Raw genomic sequence first — 22,869 nt, 5'->3', positions numbered from 1 at the left:
ACTCATCATTTTTGGTTGTCATCATGCCTCCCAGAACCAATTAATGATGAGTATTGAGGTAACAGTATAGATCTCAAATGCTCTACCTTTTGTCCATTCACACAAATGCACGACATGAAGCCATTCATTGTCATTGTGTTATGACATTGCAAAATATTGGTAAGTCTTATACTAATAACAATGTACTGCCTCTAATATATGCGACTTGTTAATGATAGTAGCAGTATATTGTGCAAAAATAATCATTCTCTTATAGGTCTAATAGGTCTGCCTTTCTACATTATTCAGAATCACCCATACATACATCCAATTCAGTTTGGTTGACTTCATAGAATTCCTACTTATCTTTCCATGATCAAATGGAAGCATATAGTTGGCAATTATTCAAATATGATAAATATCTATATACATGGACTACTGCAATGTGCTCTACATGGGGCAGCCCTTGAAGAGCATTCGGAGACTTCAGCTTGTCCAGAATGCAGCCGCGCGAGCGATCGTGGGTGCACCTCGGTTCATCCACGTAACACCTATCCTCCACAAGCTGCACTGGCCGCCTATTGGTCTCCGGATACGCTTCAAGGCGCTAGTCGTCACTTATAAAGTCCTTCATGGTATTGGACCTGGGTACTTGAGAGATCGCCTGCTGCCAATCACCTCCAATAGACCGATCAGGTCCCACAGATTAGGCCTCCTCCGAATTCCATCCACCGGCCAGTGCCGACTGGCGACTACCCGGAGGAGAGCCTTCTCTGTGGCTGCTCCGACCCTCTGGAACGAACTCCCCGTGGAGATTCGAACCCTCACCACCCTCCAGGCCTTCCGCAAAGCCGTTAAAATCTGGCTGTTCCGACAGGCCTGGGGCTAAAGAGCTGTTGCCCCCATCTCGAATGGTATGACTGTTGTGTGTTTTTAAATTATGTATTGTTATGTTTCGTCTTTTATTTTTTGTCTGTACCTCCCTTCCCTGATTTGAATTGTGAGCCGCCCTGAGTCCCCTTCGGGGGAAAAGGACGGCATATAAATATAATAAAATAAAATAAAATAAAACATTTACATGTGGAAAAAGGAGGGAATTTATACACTATTCTCGAATGGAATGTTTCTATAAAATACCTATGTAGGGCAATTATAATGCAGGTTAATTGCTAGTATCATACAGTTTGTATTGTAATAATTTCAATGTCTCATAAAACAGACTACCTTTTTATTGGTTATTTATAGTAATAGTGAAGTAGGAGTGGCTTCAATTCTATTAAAAAAAACATGGTGCCTGGGACTGGGACATTCTTGGCAAAACTAGTATTTCATGGAATTTCAATCAGCATGGAAAAGGCCTATCATGAGAAAAAGCAATCTTCATGGCTCAGATAAATCAGAAGCCAGAGGTATTTCCAAGATTCAGTGCTTCCATCAAAATAACAATATAAGTATAGTAGTGCAAGCCACATCCTTTTTGTATGTGACACATATTTAGAAAGGGTAGAGCCTGCATCTTGATATCATGACTTGCCTCTGTCCTGCAAATGCCTTGGAAGTTTCATAGCCTGCACCATCCATCCTTTATCCCTGTCTTTTCCAACTTTCTGGATTGACTACTGTCAATTTACCACCTCACCATTTTTCACTGTGTCTCTGTGTTTTTCCTATCCTACTGAAATCCATCATATTCCTTTCAGTTTTGACAGCATATCTACCTCATTCTTATGCTGACACAAAATTGGGTTGGATACCCCTTCATGCTTCAAAGGATCTGCTGGAAGCATATTCCTGAAAACTTTCAGTGCTCCATTCCTACTTTGTTGTAGTTAACAAAACTCATTAAAGTTTGTAGGGAAACTAATGTCTACTGCAAAAATAAAAAAAAGAACCTAGCAATGGTTCTGCTTTAGGGCTTTCTGGAACCAGGTCATTCACTCAACTCTATGACTTCCAAAAGACATTTGGGGATTGATTAATTGATGTTAGGATCCACTGTATATCTCTGCAACTTCACAGGCACTTTCATCAGTCTCATCTCTGCCTGAAAAGCAAGAGTAATACACTGTAATATCCTAAATATTACATTTCTTTGAAAAGAAGAAATTACTTTTAGAATCATTTGCTTCCCAGAAACAGCCTATTACACCTATGCATTTACTGGATTATCCCAGTGAATCCCTTATAAACCCATAAACAAATGCATACAGTTATAAAGGGACAAATTCATGGATTGCATTGGACTGAGATACTTTTTTGTATTTCTTTATTTTTTTTAAAAAAATGTCATTTATAAACTAATTAAGTGCTGGATGTGTGGCAAGAAGGAAGCTGCCCACTTTGAGAGCTGCCTGTGTGAGTATAGTGTTACACTCATACAGGCAGTAGTGTAGAGTGTGAGTGTTAATTGGCTGCCCCCTTCTTTCTTTTTTTAAATATATTTTTATTGTTTATATATAAATATATTGAATACAGTGTAATTGTTCTGGCATTCCACTTGCCATGAAACAAAGGTAAAAACAAAATAACATATACTATTTTAAACAGTGCTAGCGTTGGACAGTTATTTTTGACCATCATATTCTAGAATGCCAACTTATCTATCATTGTAATACCTATATTCTAATAGATACATTGTATCTTTTTCCATGTCCACCTAACCTGATTCTTTCACATTCTAACTTCCACCTCGTGTTTCTAACCATTGATAGAATCTATTCCATGTAGCATAGTATTCTGTATCTCCTTTATCTTTTATTTTTAGCATTAGTCTCTTCATTTCTGCAGAGACTAGTATCTTCTTTATCGTCTCCTCCTCTGAAGGGATGTTTTCACTCTTCCACTGCTGCGCATACACAATTATTGCTGTGGTCAAGGTGTGTAATATTAGGTATATTGTCACTTTATCATAGCCATCTGATATAATGCCTAATAAAAATAATTCTGCCTTAAGTTCCCTTATGTTGCCTAATCATTTTTTCTAACCACATATGAATTTGTATCCAAAATTCCGTTGCCTTTATACAGGTCCACCACATGTGGTAATATGTGCCAGGTATTTGTTTATATTTCCAATAGTTTGGGGATATATTGCTAAACATTTTGGCCAATCTTGTTAGAGGCAGGTGCTACCTATAGAACATTTTATAGAGATTTCCCTTATACGCTGTGGCCATTGTCAGTTTCTGATTTCTCTCTCAAAGCTTTTGCCATTTACTCAAATCTATATTATATCCAAAAAAATTTAGCCCATACTATCATCATCTCTTTAACTTGTTTTTGTAATTTAATAAATAATTGTATAGTATCCTTATCAATTTGTCATCAGTCCTCACTAATATCTTGTCCAATGTTGTTAGTTCTCTACAAAAAAACCCATGTTTTCACATGTTTCACATAACACAATTGTATCTGCAGGTATGACCACCATTCTAATCACACCCCTTGGTCTTTTAGTTCTAATCTGGTTTTCAATTCACCATTCTCATTTAATATATCCATATAAGAAACGATTTTGTCCATATTTATAAGATTTGGATGTATCAATGCTTCTAAGGTGGAGAGCTAGACTGGTATTTCCCTATAATTTTGTTGTTTAATTTTGTCCCATACTGATAACAATGCATTTCTTACATAATGTCTTTGGAAGTATCAATGTGCTGTGTTTCTCCCATACCAGACAAACGCACGCCACCCTAGTTGGAGGTAGTGATCCTCCAATAATAATCTTCTATTCCTGAAAATTATCCACTCTTTCACCCACGTGAGTGCAGTTGCTTGATAATACAATTCCCAGTCAGGGAGACCAAAATCTCCTTTCCCTTTTGAAACAGTAGTTTCAGTTTAATTCTCAGGGTTTTTTTTCCCCTTGCCAAATGAATTTCAACATTACTTTATTCAAATCCCCAAAATATTTTTTCTCTAGTCTTATTGGTATTGCTTGGAATAAAAATTAAGTGTTGGACGTGTGACAAGAAGGAAGCTGCCCACTTTGAGAGCTGCCTGGATGACTGGAGTGTGAGTGTTAATTGGCTGATACCCTTTTCTGATAGCCTGGGCTGGAATTCTCTAGGCTTAGTCACTAGCTGGCTTGGGCTGAACTGGAAATCCCTGGACTTGATGAAAGAATGTGAAAAAGACCTAGAAGTTATACAGAATGAGGCTGCAAAAGGAAAGTGTGTTAACAATAAAATAGGCTGGGCGTGCTTTGAACACAAATGGATTGAGGTATGGCAGAGCTTCAAATTCATGTACCAATCTGCAGCTTATTTTCTTGAATCACAACAAGGCAAGAGAGTCTGGAAGAAGCCCTATTAAACACAGAGGTCCATCGATAGAATCCCTGTTTTCTAGCTGATCTGTAAATACCTCTCTTATTTCAATCACTTTGCATGCTTCAGAAGGCAGAGACTAAGGAGATTTCCCTTCCTTTCCAACCAACTAGAATGGAAAGGAATGCATTTTCTGCTGCTCAGAGAATTGATGCTGAAAGAACGGAAGTCTTTCCCTGACAAACTCAATTAAGAGCAGGTCCAATTCTTGTTGCTTGCCAATAAGTCAAAATGCACTCTATGCCTGCTTTATTATATAAATGGATCCCACGAATGATCCAGTTAGAACCAAAACAAGCAAGAAGACAGAAATAGTTAGTTTTTAATGAGCTATGCCACTTTCATACGGTATATACTGTATGTCTGAATGCTCTTTCATATATCAGTTTCTTATATAGAGAAGCAGAACTTGAAATATTGAGGTAGTGGAAGTGGTCAATGATCACAGAGACCACAGTCAGCTTCCCTCTGTTCATTTCCTGCTACCATCTGTTTCACAATGGCTGCCATGATGCTTTTTCCTCTGTCAGCAATTTTGATTCCACAAAACTCCTTCTGAGAAGCCCAACCCAACCAAGGGTAGTATCTGCAAAATCAATGAGGAGGCTGCTTCCTAGTCTCTTCCTGCACTCTGATGTCATTTTGTTTACATGGAAAATGAGGAAATTAAAATTACAACCACCAAGCAGGCAGCTTAGTAGATGAAAGGGTAGCCTTTGCTGTTGCTGCAGCTAAAACCTGTGAGCTGCCATGTGATGGGAAAATCTGGGCTCAGCTTTGGAAAGCTAGCATGCCTTACAAGAAGGCCCTTAATTCTAGTTTTTCCCCTTGCATAGCTAGTATGAAATTGGGCTGCGCAGAATTTTAGATTTGAGGCAAAAAGAGCTTCAGAATGCAAGGGGTAAGTAGTAGATAAGATAAGCAGCAGTATCTGTCTGTAACTCCTCAAACCAATGGTGGAATTTATTTATCTATCAGATTTGTGCCCGCCATAATCAAATCTGACTTTCAGCCATTAATAAGAGTAGTATGTGACAACACTTGAGAGACCGCCTCCTGCCAATTACCTCCCTTCGACCGATTAGATCGCACAGATTAGGCCTCCTCCGAGTTCCATCCGTCAGTCAGTGCCGACTGGCGACTACGCGGAGGAGAGCCTTCTCAGTAGCAGCTCCGACCCTTTGGAACGACCTCCCCGTGGAGATTCGCACCCTCACCACCGTCCAGACCTTCCGCACAGCCCTTAGGATCTGGCTATCCCGTCAGGCCTGGGGATAAGATTCTAATTCGCCCCACCCGAATGTTGAATGAAAGTTGCGTTTTATTGTTTTATTTTTATTTATGCACTGTCTTATGTTTTTGTTTTGCACCCCCCCTTCCCATGTATTGTAAGCCGCCCTGAGTCCCCTCAGGGAAAAGGGCAGCCTATAAATCATAAATAAAATCCTAAAATTAAAAAAAAACACAAACCCAACCCAACCTAAATAAATCCTCCCCAATAAAACACAAAATTAAGAACTACACCTGTAACATATAAATCATTTAAGATATCGAACAAGGCAATACAACATTGATACCTACAGTAGTGCATAGATCACAATCATTCAGGCCTTTAGAAGAGCTCCATTTTGAATAATGTCCGAATAGGCAGCAATGTGGGAGCAAGTCTGATTTGTTGTAACCAATGAACACTCCCATTGAAAAATAACAACTACAAAGCTAAGTCTCTCTCATCTTGTGGAATGAAGAACAAACTAAGTTTCTCCTGGGATTTATGGATGAGGTGGATTAATTCTAGTTGGTGGTGGTAGATCTGAAGATACTAGGCCATATAGGGCTTTGTAGATTAGAAACAGCACTTGGAATTGCACTTGGAAACCCACCAGAAGCCATGCAGAGCCTACAACATTGGGTTCATATGTTAATAACGAACACTGCTAGTTAACAAATGGATTGTTGCATTCAGCAGCAGCTGGACCTTCTGGATAGTCTTCAAAGAGAGATTCATGTGGAGCACATTATAATAGTCCAAACAAATAGATATAAAGACTGAAATTACTGTTGGGTGATCCTTTCATCCCAACTGAGCCTCAACTGGCACATTAGCCAATGTTGGGCAAAATCCCTATGCTGCCATAGCCTCCACCAGTCTGCCCAACAGTAACAACGTCCAGGAGCCTCCCATCCCCCAAGACATAGCCCTACCCTTCAATTATCAAAAGATCATACTGAGGTAGGAGAGCATCTAGATATACAAACAGCAACAAGTCTTGTTTCACTTCAACGTCAACATGTTTCATTCCATCTACATCCTAATTGCCTCCAGAGAGTGAAACAAAGACATAGATGTCCTCTCCTGCACTGATGATATACATCAGTGTATTGATACTATATAGATTGCTTCCCCCAGAACTAAACTCTGGGCGTCCCACAAAGGAGCATTTACCAGAACAATCTCTCTTTCCCCACCACCACTGAGAGCCCATTAAGACAGGAATAAAAACCAGCATCAAGCAGTGATTCCAGTCCTAGCCCTCCCTGGGGTCTGAGAGAACACCATGGTCAATTATATCAAAGGCTAATAAGAGGTATAAAAGGAATAAGAGGAGCAGACTATCCCCATTTAAATCACCAAAGAGCAAACAATGTCATCTCCATCACATATCTAGGTTTGAACTCTGGCTGAAAGTTCCCAGATAAATTGTTTCTCTTAGGACACTCTATAGTTGCCTCCAACCTTACCAATAAAGGGAATGTCACAAACTGTGTGTTAGCTGCCAAAAACAGGCAAACTAGTCACTGGCAAAACCCCCAAATCTATCCAGAATCCATCCAAATCAATGAGACCTATGGGGCATATCTTCTAACAGTCCCCTTTATTCCACAGAAATCAGATGTGACAGTTAATTTCATATGAACCAGAAAATGATCTGGCTATGGCAAAGGTCTAAGAGAAGTATCTTCCATATTGAGATCACTACATACTACCTCAGATAAGAAAATAAGGTCCAAGATGTCACCATCTCAGAGTATTAAATCAGACTAAGCCTACAGAGGTCAAAAACTGTACCCAGATTCATCCCCAGGACCTAGCGTGAAATCATCCAATACCAAAAGGCCAAGGGATTCAAGAGACCAGTCTTATTGCTAGAAGAAGGACTTTCCTACGTATCAGTATTATCAAAGTGCATCATAATACAATTGCATAAATGTATTTGGCATAATCGATAACAATAGTTGGCAATATTGACAATAGTTAGCAATAATTAAGCAAAGCCCAAAAACGTATCTTTCCTGTTCTTTTCTAGGAAAGTTTCTTGTTCACATGCATGTTAAGAACAAATGGTATTTTAAACTTTACCAAAAATTCCTCATTTCCTCCAGTCTCACATTTTAGACAATAACAAGATAATTACTGACTTCCCGAAACCACATCTGTATCAAAAGGGATTTCCAAGTTCCCATCTGGGCTATTCCTGGCTGGGCCAGAGTGACCCAAGCTTGTCAGCAAAAAGCTGTTCCCATTAGTATTTTTCCATCCTAAACAAGCAAAATAGATAGGTATTGTGAGATCTTATTCAAAATGGAATCTGTCGGGTTCATTCTTTTTACACAAATAATTCAAATCTCATCCCAATTCTTACATATAATATGCCCAAATCTGAGTCTGGTGTTTCTTCTTGGTCCTTAGATTTTGTCAGGTACAAAAGACCAGGTACATGACCTCCATACATGAAGGTACAATTAAACTGATTTATTGTTAAATGCACAGGAATCAATTTAGCTAATAGTCAGCACCTGCTTGGAGTCAGATAAGTGTTAATAATTTGGGTGGGGGGGTAAGGGTGGACAGTCTAATTATGGCTAAGTAGGGATTCTAGGCTGTTGCCTCTTTTAACTCTGCCCCCAGGTTCTGTCACTCCTTCTCCTATAGATTTAACATATTGAGGTTATAGCTGTCATGCCCCAAACCAAGAATGACACATGGTGATTCTTCCAAGCTGAGCTCTTTATTGATTCACACCTATACACAAACTCTTTCCAGCCTGAAGACTCCATTATCTGCATCTACAATATATTCTGTGAACTATTAGGAAGGGGCTGTCTTCACCTTCTTTCTCCCACACATAAAATCTGGACTGAGTTGCCTCTTACTTTTCTGGAATTCACCCCCTCCCTGCATTCCATTACAATAGTTAATTCCAAAAGAATCTAGAAAACATATAAAGCTACCAGCCTAGCATGGTCATCCAAACTGAAAGCATCACTGGATGGACTAAGTTGACCTTAAGGACTACCTTACTGTAAAGGTTACATAAGCAAAATCTTGCGAATTTAAAAGAACATTTCTCCTCCACCCCCTTTGCAGCCCAATAAGCTAAATTTCAATGCCTTCTGAGATATATGCCCTGCCTGCATTCCTTCTGTGAGTTAAGCTACCTCTTAAATGACCAGAGGGAATGATCTCTTTCTTCCAAGGTCATTCTCACATATCATTACAAAAATGGAAATCATGATAAAGTGATGCTGCACATATCCTCCTATAAAAAGGCAATGATGATAAGGAATTGGGATATGTAAAAAATGGGGAAAAAATCTTTTGCTTCAAGTTTGGAACTAAGAGACACCCAGAACATTACAATTTGCCCATGTTCCAGTGCCTATGCTTTTGTTGGAGCCAAATCCAGATCATATTTTGCCCTCTGCGATGGAAGTGGTGGACTCCTTCCTTAACATGTCTCCTTCCTGCAAAGGCAAATGTTTAAAGGAGCATTGTCTTTCCCCTTCTCCGCTTTTCATCAGCATTCAGCTCCATCTGTTTCCATTATCATCCATATTTCATGGGTGCAAAGCAGGCAAAAGGAGCTGGAATTCCAGCTGGTGCTGCAGACGGCAGGTTTCGACTCAGGTCCCAGAAGAGGATGCTTCATTTTGAGCTTATTGAACCAGGAATATGAAACAATCTGGTCTGTAAAGCGTATTGGGGGCTGATCTGAAAAAAAAAAGTAGTGGAAGGATCCTGCTTGCCTCACTTTTGATTCATCCTGTTACAGATTCTGCCTATGTGTCAGCTGTGGATTGGTCCCAAGTAGGACATCTGTCATTAAGTTAAGGGGAAATATCAGTACATTTGCTCCAAAATTATTGGGTTCAAAAATACCCCTTCATCCATTAGCATGCAAAATGTCTTTGAGGTAAAGAGTTGTCTGAGTTCTTGGGTTTCTACTGGCTTTCTTTGATCCCATAAAAGGATCCAAACAATGAACTGAAGCATCCTGTCAATCTAATGTCACTATTCTTTCTCCATTGAGCAGGTACAGAACATCTCCCAATCCATGGAAGTGCTGGATCTTCGGACCTACCGGGACTTGCAATATGTCCGCAATACAGAATCATTGATGAAAGGACTGGATTCTAGGCTGAAAGTGGCCACTGAGGGTCAAAAAAATCTGAATGTCAAAAGTTTCCAGGTAACTCTTTGCATGCCCCCCACCCCCTACCTCCCCCGTTGCAAGTGGAGGGGGAAACGTTTGTGCAGGATCAGAGCAAATCTATGCAAATCTGTCCACTGTTTTCATAACTCTTCATTTTGTGTCATAGGCTTGATTCGACCCCAGTTTCACATGCATTTTTCTATTCATTTCTTTTACTAAAATTACTTTTTTTTTTTACTCTGGAGTGCACTCTTGCAAACATTGTTTCCTTAATATTATTTATCCTTGTGTGCAGTTTGCTGGGACTGCATGCATTTCTATGCTTAATTGTTTTGAGATGCAAAACATGGGGCAATATTCTAGAAAGTATATATTTCGGTGTTTACTGCACTCTGGTTCTTAGTGTAGTTGGAAAGATGTCATTTTATAGTATAAATATTTCAATGAATTTCATGTATTCTTACTGAGGAATTTAATTACGATGGTTAATAATTATACTGTTTCGAAGTCAATCTCCATAGCATTCAGTTTTAGATCAACCTGATTTCGGTTCAAAATAAATTTGTGATATCTGGGATTAGAGACCTGGTAAGAAAGAGAGTTTGCTTGGATTTTGCCATTTTGGCATTAAATTGAAGGTGATCTCAAGAATAGTTTTCAATTATGAGTTTGCATATAGTTAAATATAATTCATAAGGATTGATGGGAAAGAAGCTGTCTTGTACTTATTAACTGTCCTTGATCACATCCATCTTCATGATCAAGTAATTATTCTGGAGAAAAAAATCATTTGGGGCATGGAGCAGATGGGAAGGAGAAATGAAATGCTAATCAGTGTGCAGCTAATATCAGTTAGGAGTGCCAGTAGCTTCATAGAATGGACTCATTTGCATAACCTTTTCAAAATTGACAGTGTTACTTACGTCCCTAAGAAACCACGATAGATAAAGAAGTAACATTAGGCCAAACAAGAAGAAGGATTTTGCCAATTATATGAGAGCTGTTTAAGACTAGAATGGGTTGATCTTAACAAGGAAGGAAATTGGTTTTGCTTCAGGTAACTTAGGCAAATGCTGAAGTTGCTTTGAGGCTGAAGTTTAAAGTGCAGCTACTGTATCTTATTCATAGCATTTTAAAGTAATCTTGATAATATCTTCCATTTGTAACCTCCTGTGTCTTCCTGTTGCTTCTTCCATTTTTTCCCTCTCCCCCCCCAAAAATAAAAAATGGCTAAAGAAAAAAAGAGAGAGATTAGGTCCACAATGCACTTTGATTGGTGGTATGCAGAGACCAAAGTGTGAAAGAACCCCCAGGGAATGTTAGGCAGGATTATTGATTGTAGATTACAGCATTTATAACCCATTTTTGGTACCATTTTTATACCAATTGAAAACAAGAGTACTTGCTCTGCAGACTATGGGCATTCTTATAATATATTGGGAAAATGGATTTGTTATTCAGATACTCCTCAACGTATGACCGCATTTGAGCTCAAAATTTCTGCTGTTAAGTAAGACATTTGTTAAAAGAGTTTTGCCCCATTTTACAATTTTTCGTGCCACTGTTGTTAAGTGAATTGCTGAAGTTGATAATGTTCAGTGAATCATGCTTCCCCATTGACTTGGCTTGTCGGAAGGTCGTAAAAGGGGATCACATGACCTTTGGGACACCTTGGGACACCACAACGGTCTTAAGTATGAACCAGCTGCCAAGTATCTGAATTTTGATCACATGGTAATGGGGATGCTGCAAAGGGAGTAACATTTTTTCACTTTTTTCAGTGCTGTTGCAACTTTGAATGGTAACTAAATGAATGGTTGTAAGTTGAGGACCATATAGGGCAGCTTCTTGGCATATCAAGGTTGTGAATTAATTAGGATCTTATCTCTATCTTTTAATGGGGTATATTACCTAGAGTGAGCAGATGCATTTGCTCTGGAAGTGGGAGAGAGACTCCCCTTTGGAATGCTTCTGTTATGTTTCTGAGAATGGATTTTGGAGACTATATTTAGCCTATGAACATAAATCTATTGAAGCAGTCTGTTTTGCAGTTATGCAGCCTGAGTTCCTAGGGCTGGATTGGGCCTCTGAAATACTTGGGTGCAGTCTCTGAAAGAATTGCAAAAGTTAGTCATCAAAGTTTAATTTTTAATATGCCCAAGGAGAAGAGATACATGAATAGGAAATCAAATATCAACTATATTTAATTTTAATTAAGTGGAAATATTATTCATGTCCCCCCCAGTGATACACCCTTGTGGGTGTATGTCCCACCTCACCCCCAGTAGCACACCTCTGGAAAGCCAAATGTATCCTTTGGCACAGAAAACGTTCTATATTCCAGCTATCAGTAGTAGGTTGCAAGCAGTACGCCCTGGTACGGGCGTACTGGTGCATGCCAGGAGCACTAGGTACCGTTCTGGTACGGTGCTCCGGACAGCCCACCTGTCCTCGTTCCTTACCTGTATTTGAAGGAAATGGGTCATCTTCGCACACGCAGCATACAGCGCCTGCACAACAGTCCATCAAGCAGCTGGAGTGTCACACAGGCATCACAGGAGGTAAGGATGCATGCGGGCACTGCGTGCATTCATGTGGTAGCCCCAGGGCCCCATTGCACCGTACCAGTTGCAACGGGATGCGAAACCCACCACTGCCAGCTATATTTAGCTTTGGAACTGCCAGATGTTGTGGCAATGTGTTATATGGTTTAACAATATCTGTGTAGCAGAACTCCACATGCAGAAATTCTCTGATTTATGTACACAGTATACATATGTTAATAACCTTTCCTCTCCCCCCCCCAACAAGGTCAATGCATTCTTTAAAGAATACATTTGTGCTTGCTCTCAAATATTGATCATAATGGGGCAAGGCAATCACATCTACATTTTGCCCAATTAGTACTCCTTTCCAGCTGCTCAGAAAATGGAGGCTGTATGCTTAAACCCATATCACAGGTGCACAGGCTAGAAATGAGTCCTGAAGGAGAAGGGATTGGAAGAAAGAACATTCTGCTCATCATGTATATGGGACATCAGAAATTCACACATAGACACCGTGAATTTCAGCTTACAGGAAGAACTGATTTATTAGCTTGGTTTTCTCAGGCAGAGCCAGATGATGTAACAGTCTGAAGTCCATTGCCCAGCTCTTCATTCTTTATTTAAACATGCCCAATGTTTTCATCTCAGAAATGATCTATAACCATACAAGGGAGGGCTTCAGGAACTGAAACCAAATTCCAATCCTATTAATGCTGTATTTTCTGTCCATGGAACAGTGTTAGTGTTGTCTGCACTAATATCTGTGTACTGATTTTTTTCTACAGTCACGAAGGGACAGATCAAAGGAGGATACATTTCTATACACAAAACTAGTTTTCGCTTAATTTTCAAGGGGACCTTATGGTATGAACCTTTTAAAAGCAAATGTGTTCACAGGGAGTAGAAATCGGAGTTGGAGGCAGTGCCTCTCTCCATATATTGCAAACACATACTTTGCTGAACCGTCATCTTCAATCACTTGAGTAACATTGGAGGAAATAACTCAGAGGGGAGACTTTCCCTCTTTTTTCTATGGGTCCCCCACTGCCCACTGCTTGGGCCAGGGAGATGTATGGGGATTGAAGAGTCAGATGGAGATTTCCTGTAGGCTGAATCTAGTCTTTAGGCTGAACATCCACCACTTCTAAATCCAGAATTTAGGAATCATATCTGGAAAACAATGTGAATAAGGAAGGAATTAGCTGGATTCATGAGCAGGAAAATAATTCCTTTCCAGATGAGGGTTTTTTTAAGGATAATCTCCTATCCCCCACAGCTGAGCTGTTGATATGCAAGGCATTTGGTGATGTTCAAACCCTGCTGATTTATTCCCCAGAGAGACAGAAATCTTATGGCCATGTTGACACCTTTTCTTGCTGTGAAATACAACCAAGGGAGATGTAGGTATGAGCTGCATGGCCTTGGATTTGACAGCTGCAGGAGATAAGTCATTGATTAAACATTGAAGCACTAGCAGACAGTTGGGCTAGTTTTAATGTCATCATGCAGGTGGTGAGTCTCAGACACCAGTGGGCAATGCAGCAAAGAAATATGGCTGAGAAATAGGGAACTTTGAGACAATTTGGGACAACAAGTGGAGGGACTAAGCATGCTTCGTTCCTACAAAACAGCTGCTCAAGGGTAATTTGAAAGATTGCAAGGGAGGCAACTGCTGAATCCCCCAATAAAGCTGTTTATTAAGGAGATGGAGCAGTGATGTCAGGTCAATAGGAAATAATCTCGCTGGGAATTAAAGGCTGGGAGACAAAATTAGAGAAACACAATGGCCATTTCAAGGAACAGTTAAATAATTCAAGTGGTAATGATTGTGCAACATCACTTTGGCATTATCTTGAACATCTAAAAGAAACCGGTGATTTGCAGACAAGGGGCATTAAATGAGAACACAAGTTGAGCCATCTGCTTTTTAAATAGTAGAATGGCCCTATCAGCGAACCCGATGGAGAGCAATTTAACACATTTGTTTCACTCTTTGAGCATGTCACTTGAGCACTGTGGACAATAGAATTTGGGAGAACCTGGTGGGATTAAGTTCCACATTCATCAGTGAGATCAGCAGAAGGGAATGGGAAGCTTATTTAAAAATGGTGATGAGCAGTTTCACCTGTACATTATCAGGTTCATTCTCTCAATCATTTGATCACTTGATTCTAGAGGCTAAAAATCTCTTCTGCTCAAGATTTTGGCACTAATCAGTGGTAATCCTGAGAGACCGCCTCCTGCCAATTACCTCCCAAAGACCGATTCGATCGCACAGACTTGGCCTCCTCCGGATTCCATCTGCCAGCCAATGCCGGCTGGCGACCCCCCCGGGGGAGAGCCTTCTCTGTTGCAGCTCTGGCCCTCTGGAACGAGCTCCCCGTGGAAATCCGGACCCTTACTACCCTCCCGGCCTTCCGTAAAGCTACTAGGTCCTGGCTGTTCCGGCAGGCTGGGGGCTGTTGAAGTATCCAGCCCCACTTCATCTGTGAATGTTGTCGTATTTTAAATTGTTGTATTGTCTTGTATTGTCTTATTTATCCCCTTCCCCTGTTTTATTGTAAGCCGCCCGGAGTCCTTTGGGAGTGGGCGGCATACAAAACCAATAAATGAATAAATTAATGAATAATCAGTTGTAGACAGTCCTGAGCTAGATGGACCATAACTGTTAATTTAGTTTAGGATAAAGCAGCATGCCAAGTATTGGAGTAATTAACAGCAGATTGAGCAATAGAAAATTATTCCAGATTCTCATTAAACATCTCCCTAGTTTTGGTTTGGCCGTGTTTCAGAGTTAGAAGCAACACATTAGGAACCTTCCACTGTTCCAGGATTGTTATTTTTCTTATTGCTAAATTCTGTTTCAATGCATATTGTATGTGCTCAGTTTGCAACAGTTTCTATTCCTTCATGTCTTTTCCATTAGCACTTCAACATTACCAGACTGATGTGAAAAAGGCAATGCTACAGTAATTATCAGTTGGTGATTATCAATTGTAAATAAAACAAGGGTGGGAAAGTTGTGATTCTCCAAATATTGTTAAGCTATAACTTCAAGTATTCCTCCCTATATTGATGATGCTGATTTGAACTTCTAACAACCTCAGTTAAGCAGTTTGTGAGAACCACAGGCTATCATTGGAGGGCATTTCTGTATGTGTCCATTATTGTGCCAAAAGTTGTGGGACATGTGGACATGTCACATTTATCCAGGAAAAAAAATGTACAGGCTACATTGCTGTTCGGTGCATTTCAACTCTGGGAATTCTTAGCAATGGCCATGCTGGTTGAGAACTCTGGGAATTGAAATCCGTATGTGAGCAGGTTATCGAAGCTGAGAAAGGCTAGCAGAATTTGTGGGAGATGAAATTGAGATGATTTGTTTACCAGTATGGTTCCCTGGCAAAAAAATAATAATGATACAAGATGCATTAAGATCTCACTGTTGCTTAATGAATTTTAGAATTTCTTTGTGCATCATATGAATGTCAAACTCAGATCAGAAGCTTCACAATGCAACCTATGGGAGCTGCAATATTGTTATCTCTGGTAGCTCTTAATGTATTTTTGTGGATACCAGGGCTGAAATGTTGATGTTTTATGGATTTATTATTGTTAGATATGGGAAAAATAAAGGCAGGAAAGATTTTTCTACTTTTCTGCACCTTCTATTTTCTTTTTCTTCTTAAATTTGGGTTTGTTTTTACTGTTTATAATTTTGTACTCTAATTATAATCCTTAATAAAATCACTATTTAAAAAGGGGAGAATTACTGGGCTTTGGTAAGTGTACCTGCTATTTAAAATTTGCATTTTCTAGCAGATTGCCATCTTGCCAGGACCAAACTCCCACTTAACAAAAGGATGGGGAGGAGGAGTGGCTGTAGGTTTAGGTTAGGTTTATTGGATTTATATGCCGCCCTTCTCCCAAGGACTCAGGGCGGCGTACAACATAAAAGAAAACACGTATTACAAAAATTAAAAGGGACATTAAATAAAGTACCCCCAAAAACCCCCAATTGATATTTACAATAAAAAATTAAAAATGAATTAAAATTAACAACCAAAATAATCCTATATTTTATTCTATACAGGCCAGGCCGGGGGCAGCTCATTCCAGGGGGCAGCTCATTCCAGAGGGAAGGCGCTCCCACAGAGAAGGCTCTCCCCCTGGGGGTCTCTAGACGACACTGTCTGGCCGATGGCACCCTGAGGCAGCCAACTCCGTGGGATTGCACTGGACAGTGGGAGGCTACCCGTGGCAGTAGGTGGTCTCGCAGGTATCCTTGGCCTAAGCCATGGAGTGCTTTAAAGGTCATAATTAGTGCCTTGAATTGCACCCGGAAGACAACCAGCAACCAGTGCAGGCCGCCTAAAAGGGGTGTAATGTGGGAGGACTTAGGTAACCTCATGATAACCCACGCAGATGCATTCTGGACCAGTTGAAGCCTCCAGGTGCTCTTCAAGGGCAGCCCCATGTAGAGACTGTTACAGTAGTCCAGGCAAGAAAGGATGAGGGCATGAGTGACTGTGCACAGAGCATCCCAATCCAGAAAGGGGTGCAACTGACGTATCAGGCGAACCTGGTAAAAGGCCCCCCTTGGTCATGGCCGTAGGAGGATCTATGTTGCTATGTGGCTTTACTATATTTGGAAATAATGTAATCTACCTTTTCAAAAGGACCAAAGGAACTCTTGGCCCATCACATTCATATGACTTACACACATAGAGCATCATCTGAATCATTGAAGTGACTCTTGACTTGTAGAAGTATGTGAGTACTGACTTTCTGCATTGGAAGGTGGGTGTTGTTTTTTTTACAGCAAGTAAGATCTGGAGTGGCTATAGTGCTTTCAGGCTGGCCTTCCCCTAGAGTGGGAGAATATGCTGAGGAAGGTTAGCTGGCAAATTGATTGCTTTGCTTTGAAAATGGTTAATATGCTGAAGAAGGTGAGCTGGTAAATTGATTGCTTTGCCTTCGAAAGGGTTGCTCTTGATAATCTCAGTTTGCAGAGCTGACTCATGAATCAGCCAAGGGAATATCATCTCTGCAATTAAAACCCAAGCAAATCAACACAGTCCTTTCCCCCTCCCTCAAGACACCTGCAGGGAGAGGTTGGCACTGCTGATAAATGAGCACAGACCATCCACATTCTGGGCCTTTTGCCATTCAATTACCTTTCCTGGTAATTTTTCAAGTTTAGCCAGGGTGATTACAGCCATTTGCTGAGAATAATGGGCATCTGGTTTATGTTTGGTTGAGAGGGGAGTAGTGAGCTAGAGTGTCCTAATGACAGCTAAGGGAGAGCTGGCTGCTCTGAAAGTCTCTCTTGATTAAACCCCAGGCTGCCAGAATCTATATTCCCCTCCATTTATGTCTGCCATTCTGTGTTACATTTGATTGCATGCAAGGCTATGATTAGCTCGGGGTCAGCCCTTAAAGTAAGCTATAGGGAAAGGAGAAGTAAGGGCAAGTTTCCTGTGCCACTAGAAGATAGTTAAGGTAATAGTCTCAGGATATCCAACCATCTGAAGATTTGAGCAACATGGTTAACATTTTACCATCCTTCTGTTCCTCGATCAGCTTTTCCTTACTCAGTTGACTTCCAGCTTTCACTCTTGACTGGCCCTACATTGGAAACAACCCATAGGCTACATACTTTCACCTTCTTAATTGTGGTCCTCCTGGGCACCTGGAGTGGGCAGGACCATTTTATGTTAGGGAACTGGGGGAATTTTATTTATTAATCAAATTTATATGGCTTCCCATCTCACAAAAAATGACCCTATGTAGTGTACCACAATCGAATATATAAAAATATACAAAAACAATCATTATAACAATATTTAAAAAAATAATTTTTAGGAATTAAAATATTATTAAAAGTTTAAAATATACAAACCACAAGGCATGGGGAGAAGGAATATATGAAACACAGTGGAGCCATCTAAGCATGTCTCTGGTTCCCTGGGACTCCCAGGCTGGTGACATAAGGTCAGACTGATTCTTCCCAAATATTCAATGAGTGTTCCAACTAACACACTCCAGTGATATTTTGGTATTACTAGCGATACATCTAATCAAGTATGGTGTAAAGGCAAAATAGCCTCTTCTAGGTTGGAAACAATGGGTTATATTCATTCCATATAAATTCCTTGAGGTACTTAGACACTAGCAGACAAATAGATCTCTTGAGATCATTCCTACGATAGGTCTCATATCTCCATCATTAATTTTTTTCCTCTTTTAACCCATATCAATAAGATGATATCATGACTAAATTAAAATTTAAGTCTGGATCAATCTCTAGAATATAATCTTACCTACTTCACTTTTTAAGTATTACTGAATGAGTAACAGCTAATAATCCACTCTTATATGATTGCTCAGAACATTCACTATCTCTGTCAGATTTCCAGATCAATTCTAAAGAAATTAAAATAGCAGAAAGGTTTTGTACATCGAGAAGTCAGTCCAACAGTGTCCTTCCATTCATAAAAAGTTATCTGAACAAGAAGTTTTAGGAAGGTAACATGTTGCCTCTGAAACCAAATATTTGGCCATCCTCTGGCAACCTTTAACAAGTGCACTTACACAAGGATATGCTGTTGCATTGTGAGTCACAAATGGTCAAGCAGTTTGCTCACATAGCCAGATTGACAAGACAAAAAATGTCTAATCCCAAATGATAGGAGGAAGCCAGTTAACTCAAGCTGACCTGTGATAACTACATTTATTTAAACTTAGTGTGATTATAAATGATTTTTTGCTGCCAAATTCAATTTTCTCTAATGTAAGTTGCAGGCTGCTTATCTAGCATATGTGTGGCCACTTGAAAGGATTTATCTGGATAGCATCCTTGCCACTATCAATGCTGCAGACCATCCCCAAAAAATTTGTGACCCATCAAAACCGCGGAGGACAAAATCGCGATCCATGAAAGCGCGCATGTGACGTCATCACAGCGCGACGAAAAAAATTAAAAATTGAAATAAAATTAAAATTAAAGCAAGCTGATTCACATAAAGGTAAGGGTTAGGGTTAGGGTTAGGGTTAGGTTAAGGGTTAGGGTTAGGTTTAGAGCGTTAGCGTTACGTTTAGCGTTAGGTTAAGGGTTAGCGTTAGGTTTAGCGTTACGTTAACGGTTAGGTTTAGGGTTAGATTTAGGGTTAGGTTAAGGGTTAGATTTAGGGTTAGGTTTAGGGTTAGGTTTGGGGGGGTTAGGGTAAGGTTTTCGCTTTATTTTTACATTTTTCTATCACAGCGCGATGTTTTTGTCGCGCTGTGATGACGTCAAATGCGCGCTTTCGTCGAGCGCGATTTTGTACTCCGCGGTTTTGTGGTGGAACCAAAAAATTAGCCTGTATTGGGTCATGCTCAGAGCATGATTTTACTACTACTTTGGCGCCTTTTCCTGAAAAAGAACTACATCTTACAAGCTGCGATAAGTGGGCACATCGATGATCTGATACAGCTCTTTGAAGTAGAACTGGTCTTGAAACAGATACCACAAGAACTAATGGAACTCTCCTTTATTGTTGTAGGGTATAATAACAGAATCTTGAAAGACTGACAGAGATACCATCTCCCCCCACTTATACTAAAAAGAATCAAGGTGGGACAATCTTGAGGTTATTTTTTCCTCCCGGCTTCCTGCCTGTCCAGACTGAGCTGATGTTTACTTGGTTGAATTCCTTCTTCAAAACGGTTCCCATAGTCCTCTCCAGAACTGAGTACAGTACTCCTGGGAACCTTCCAAAATTTGATGAACCGCAACCACTCAGGACATGGCATCACCCATGATAATGGTTGCTTGGAATATTACTTCAGCAACAACTGGAAGGGTGTAGGTTCTTCCCTTTTCTTTATACCATTCCATGTGTTTCCCAAGGGAGCTATTATTCCCTGTAAGCCTAAGAATTAACTGGGTTTTTTAAAACCCTTTCTTTCAACTGTCACATTCTAATTGCTTAGGTTTCTCTATACAATTTCTGGCTGTGTACGTGATTTCCCTGCTCCTAATTTCATCCTAAAACATCCTTATTTGGACATACTTGTCTCTGTGTGCCGCTATAAAATATTGATTTCCTTCTGCTGGATGCTCTAAAATGGCAAGCCATTGTGTGCCTGTCTCCGCAAATAATCATTCTGCCCCATTATTGCCAAGCTCATTAGAATAGATGGAGCCTTTCCAACTTTCCAACTCTTGGATTGTTGTTTTTAATTTGCTAGCAAGGCTGAAGATAGAACCTCCATCCCAGATTAGAGAAAACAGTGTAATCCTGGCAGTGGTAAAGCGGTAGCCATTGGATGTTCCTCAGTGTCAGGCTATCAAGCTATTAATTAGCACACATGTATAAACATTTAGCAGGACACAGGAGGAGAGGGAGACAGATTCATGGCCCTGATTTTTAGACAGCAATCGTCTTATATTCAAAGTTTCAGTTATTCCAGGCTTGCTGGTATTGATTGATTGATTGATTACATTTATATGCCGCCCTTTTCCCCGAAGGGGACTCAGGGCGGCTCACAACTCAATCAGGGAAGGAGGTACAGACAGGGGGATAAAAAAGACGAGACATAACAATACAAAATTTAAAAACACACAACAACCATACCATTCGAGAAGGGGGGCAAAAACTCTTTAGCCCCAGGCCTGTCGGAACAGCTTAAGGGCTTTGCGGAAGGCCTGGAGGGTGGTGAGGGTTCAAATCTCCACGGGGAGCTCGTTCCAGAGGGTCGGAGCAGCCACAGAGAAGACCCTCCTCCGGGTAGTCGCCAGTCGGCATTGGCCGGCGGATGGAATTCGGAGGAGGCCTAATCTGTGGGATCTGATCGGTCTATTGGAGGTAATTGGCAGCAGGCGGTCTCTCAAGTACCCAGGTATACATGTGCACAAGCAGACACATGCATCCAGGTTTGTTCCTTCTCATTACAACAAGTAGTTGCACTCCACAGAAAGTCAACAAAGGTGCACGTGCCTATGGTTGCCTTCCCTGATTTAGTACCTTCCAGAAATGAAGCTATAGTTTTGCAGCCCCAACAAAGCAGGTGGCATCATGTTGGAGAAGACTGGCCTCAGTGTCTTGTCTTAAGGTGTATTAATTAAATCATCTTTGGGAAAAAAAACCCCACATCTACTGTCCAAAAATCCTGGGAAGTTGAAGATGCTTCCTGACTCCTGGAGAACGACAATAGAAGAACAACTAAGCATGGGTTAAAATATATGAAACATGGATATACATAGAACTTATAAGATGATGAAATAAAGTGAGATGTTCACCACTTGTTATTCTATACAATAGATTAAGGGAATTGAAATGAATATTGAACAGCGAGGTTTGCCATTCATAGACAAACTAAAGGTAACCTAATCCAAGACATGGAAAAGTTGGAGAGGGAACACTTATAATGGAAAATTATTAAGACTTAAAGGCAGAATTACAAATTGAGGGCGCGTAAGGATGTATAATTATATAAAGATAATGATGAGAATATCTGGGAATTGTAACCAGGTCTACATCTCAACCAAAATTAGGCGGGGGGGGGGGGCTTAAAAGTACAATGACTATATATGTATACTTTTTTGTTCTACTTTTCTTTTTTTTTAAAGGAGGGGAATATATGTTTAAAATTAAATATGTATATTGAAAAGGAACTATAAATACCATCAACATAAAATGGAGCTTACTCAGAAGCTGAAATACACCAAGCAAATAAGATGAAGAGTGGGAAGAAAAGGAGGGAGGTAAGGGAAGAAGAGAGGGATAGGAGAGCGTGTAGGAGGGGGGAAGAGGAGGAGAGAAATGAGGAGTGGAAAGGGGAGAGGGGAATAGGAGAGAGAAGGGGAAGTAGAGAAGGGAAGGATGACGGGGAAGAAAGGAAGTAGAGAGGGAGATGAAAGAGGGAGAAGAAAGTGAAGGCACAAATATAGTGTATGGAGAGCAGAAGAGCTAATAACTGGGTTTTTTGTGGGGTTGATGGTAAGATGAATTTATGTAAACATTTAATAATACAATACGATGTTGGCTACGTAATAGTATACATGTGATTATATGTTATAAAATGAAAAATAAAAAAAACTTCATTGAAAAAAAAGAAAAGTGGGGAGGATTGTACTTGTTAGTTTTGCAAGATAAACGAGAGGAATGAAAACCAAATGAGCTACTTTTATGTTATTGTAAAAGCTACATTGACAGAATCTTGCAAGTCTGAAAGTACAGTACAATCCTACCATACACACCTCACACCACCGAGTGGCTTCTGATGTTCCCTCCCAAAGATTGTCCAACTATTCCATCTCTCAGGCTGGGGGGTGAAATTATACGCCCCTCAGAGAGGGTTCGCAATTTGGGAGTCCTCCTGGATCCCCAGCTGACTTTAGAACACCATCTGTCGGCTGTGACCAGGGGGACCTTTGCCCAGGTTCGCCTGGTGCACCAATTGCGACCCTTCCTGGATCGGGAGGCTCTTCAGACAGTCATTCACGCCCTTGTGACCTCAAGACTGGATTATTGTAACACGCTCTACATGGGGCTGCCCTTGAAGAGTGTTTGAAGACTTCAGTTAGTCCAGAAT

The 22,869-nt window shown here is 40.4% G+C and overlaps 1 protein-coding gene across 6 annotated transcripts in view; it reads left to right on the top strand.

Moving 5' to 3' along the window:
• OLFM2 (olfactomedin 2) overlaps nt 1–22,869 on the top strand; it is a 197,699-nt gene that overhangs the window by 130,863 nt on the left and 43,967 nt on the right. For 5 of the 6 annotated variants that reach the window (XM_032211275.1, XM_032211274.1, XM_032211272.1 and 2 more), the window contains one exon: nt 9,626–9,781. In XM_032211275.1, the coding sequence (XP_032067166.1) occupies nt 9,626–9,781 (156 nt within the window). Of the gene's footprint in view, nt 1–9,622; nt 9,782–22,869 lie in introns of all 6 variants that reach the window. The other variant, XM_032211273.1, reaches the window with a different exon arrangement.

The sequence above is a fragment of the Thamnophis elegans genome, chromosome 2, assembly GCF_009769535.1.
Source record: "Thamnophis elegans isolate rThaEle1 chromosome 2, rThaEle1.pri, whole genome shotgun sequence".
Classification (NCBI taxonomy): domain Eukaryota; kingdom Metazoa; phylum Chordata; class Lepidosauria; order Squamata; family Colubridae; genus Thamnophis; species Thamnophis elegans.
Note: the sequence above shows the minus strand (reverse complement) of the source record. Positions and strands in the feature narration are given on the sequence as shown.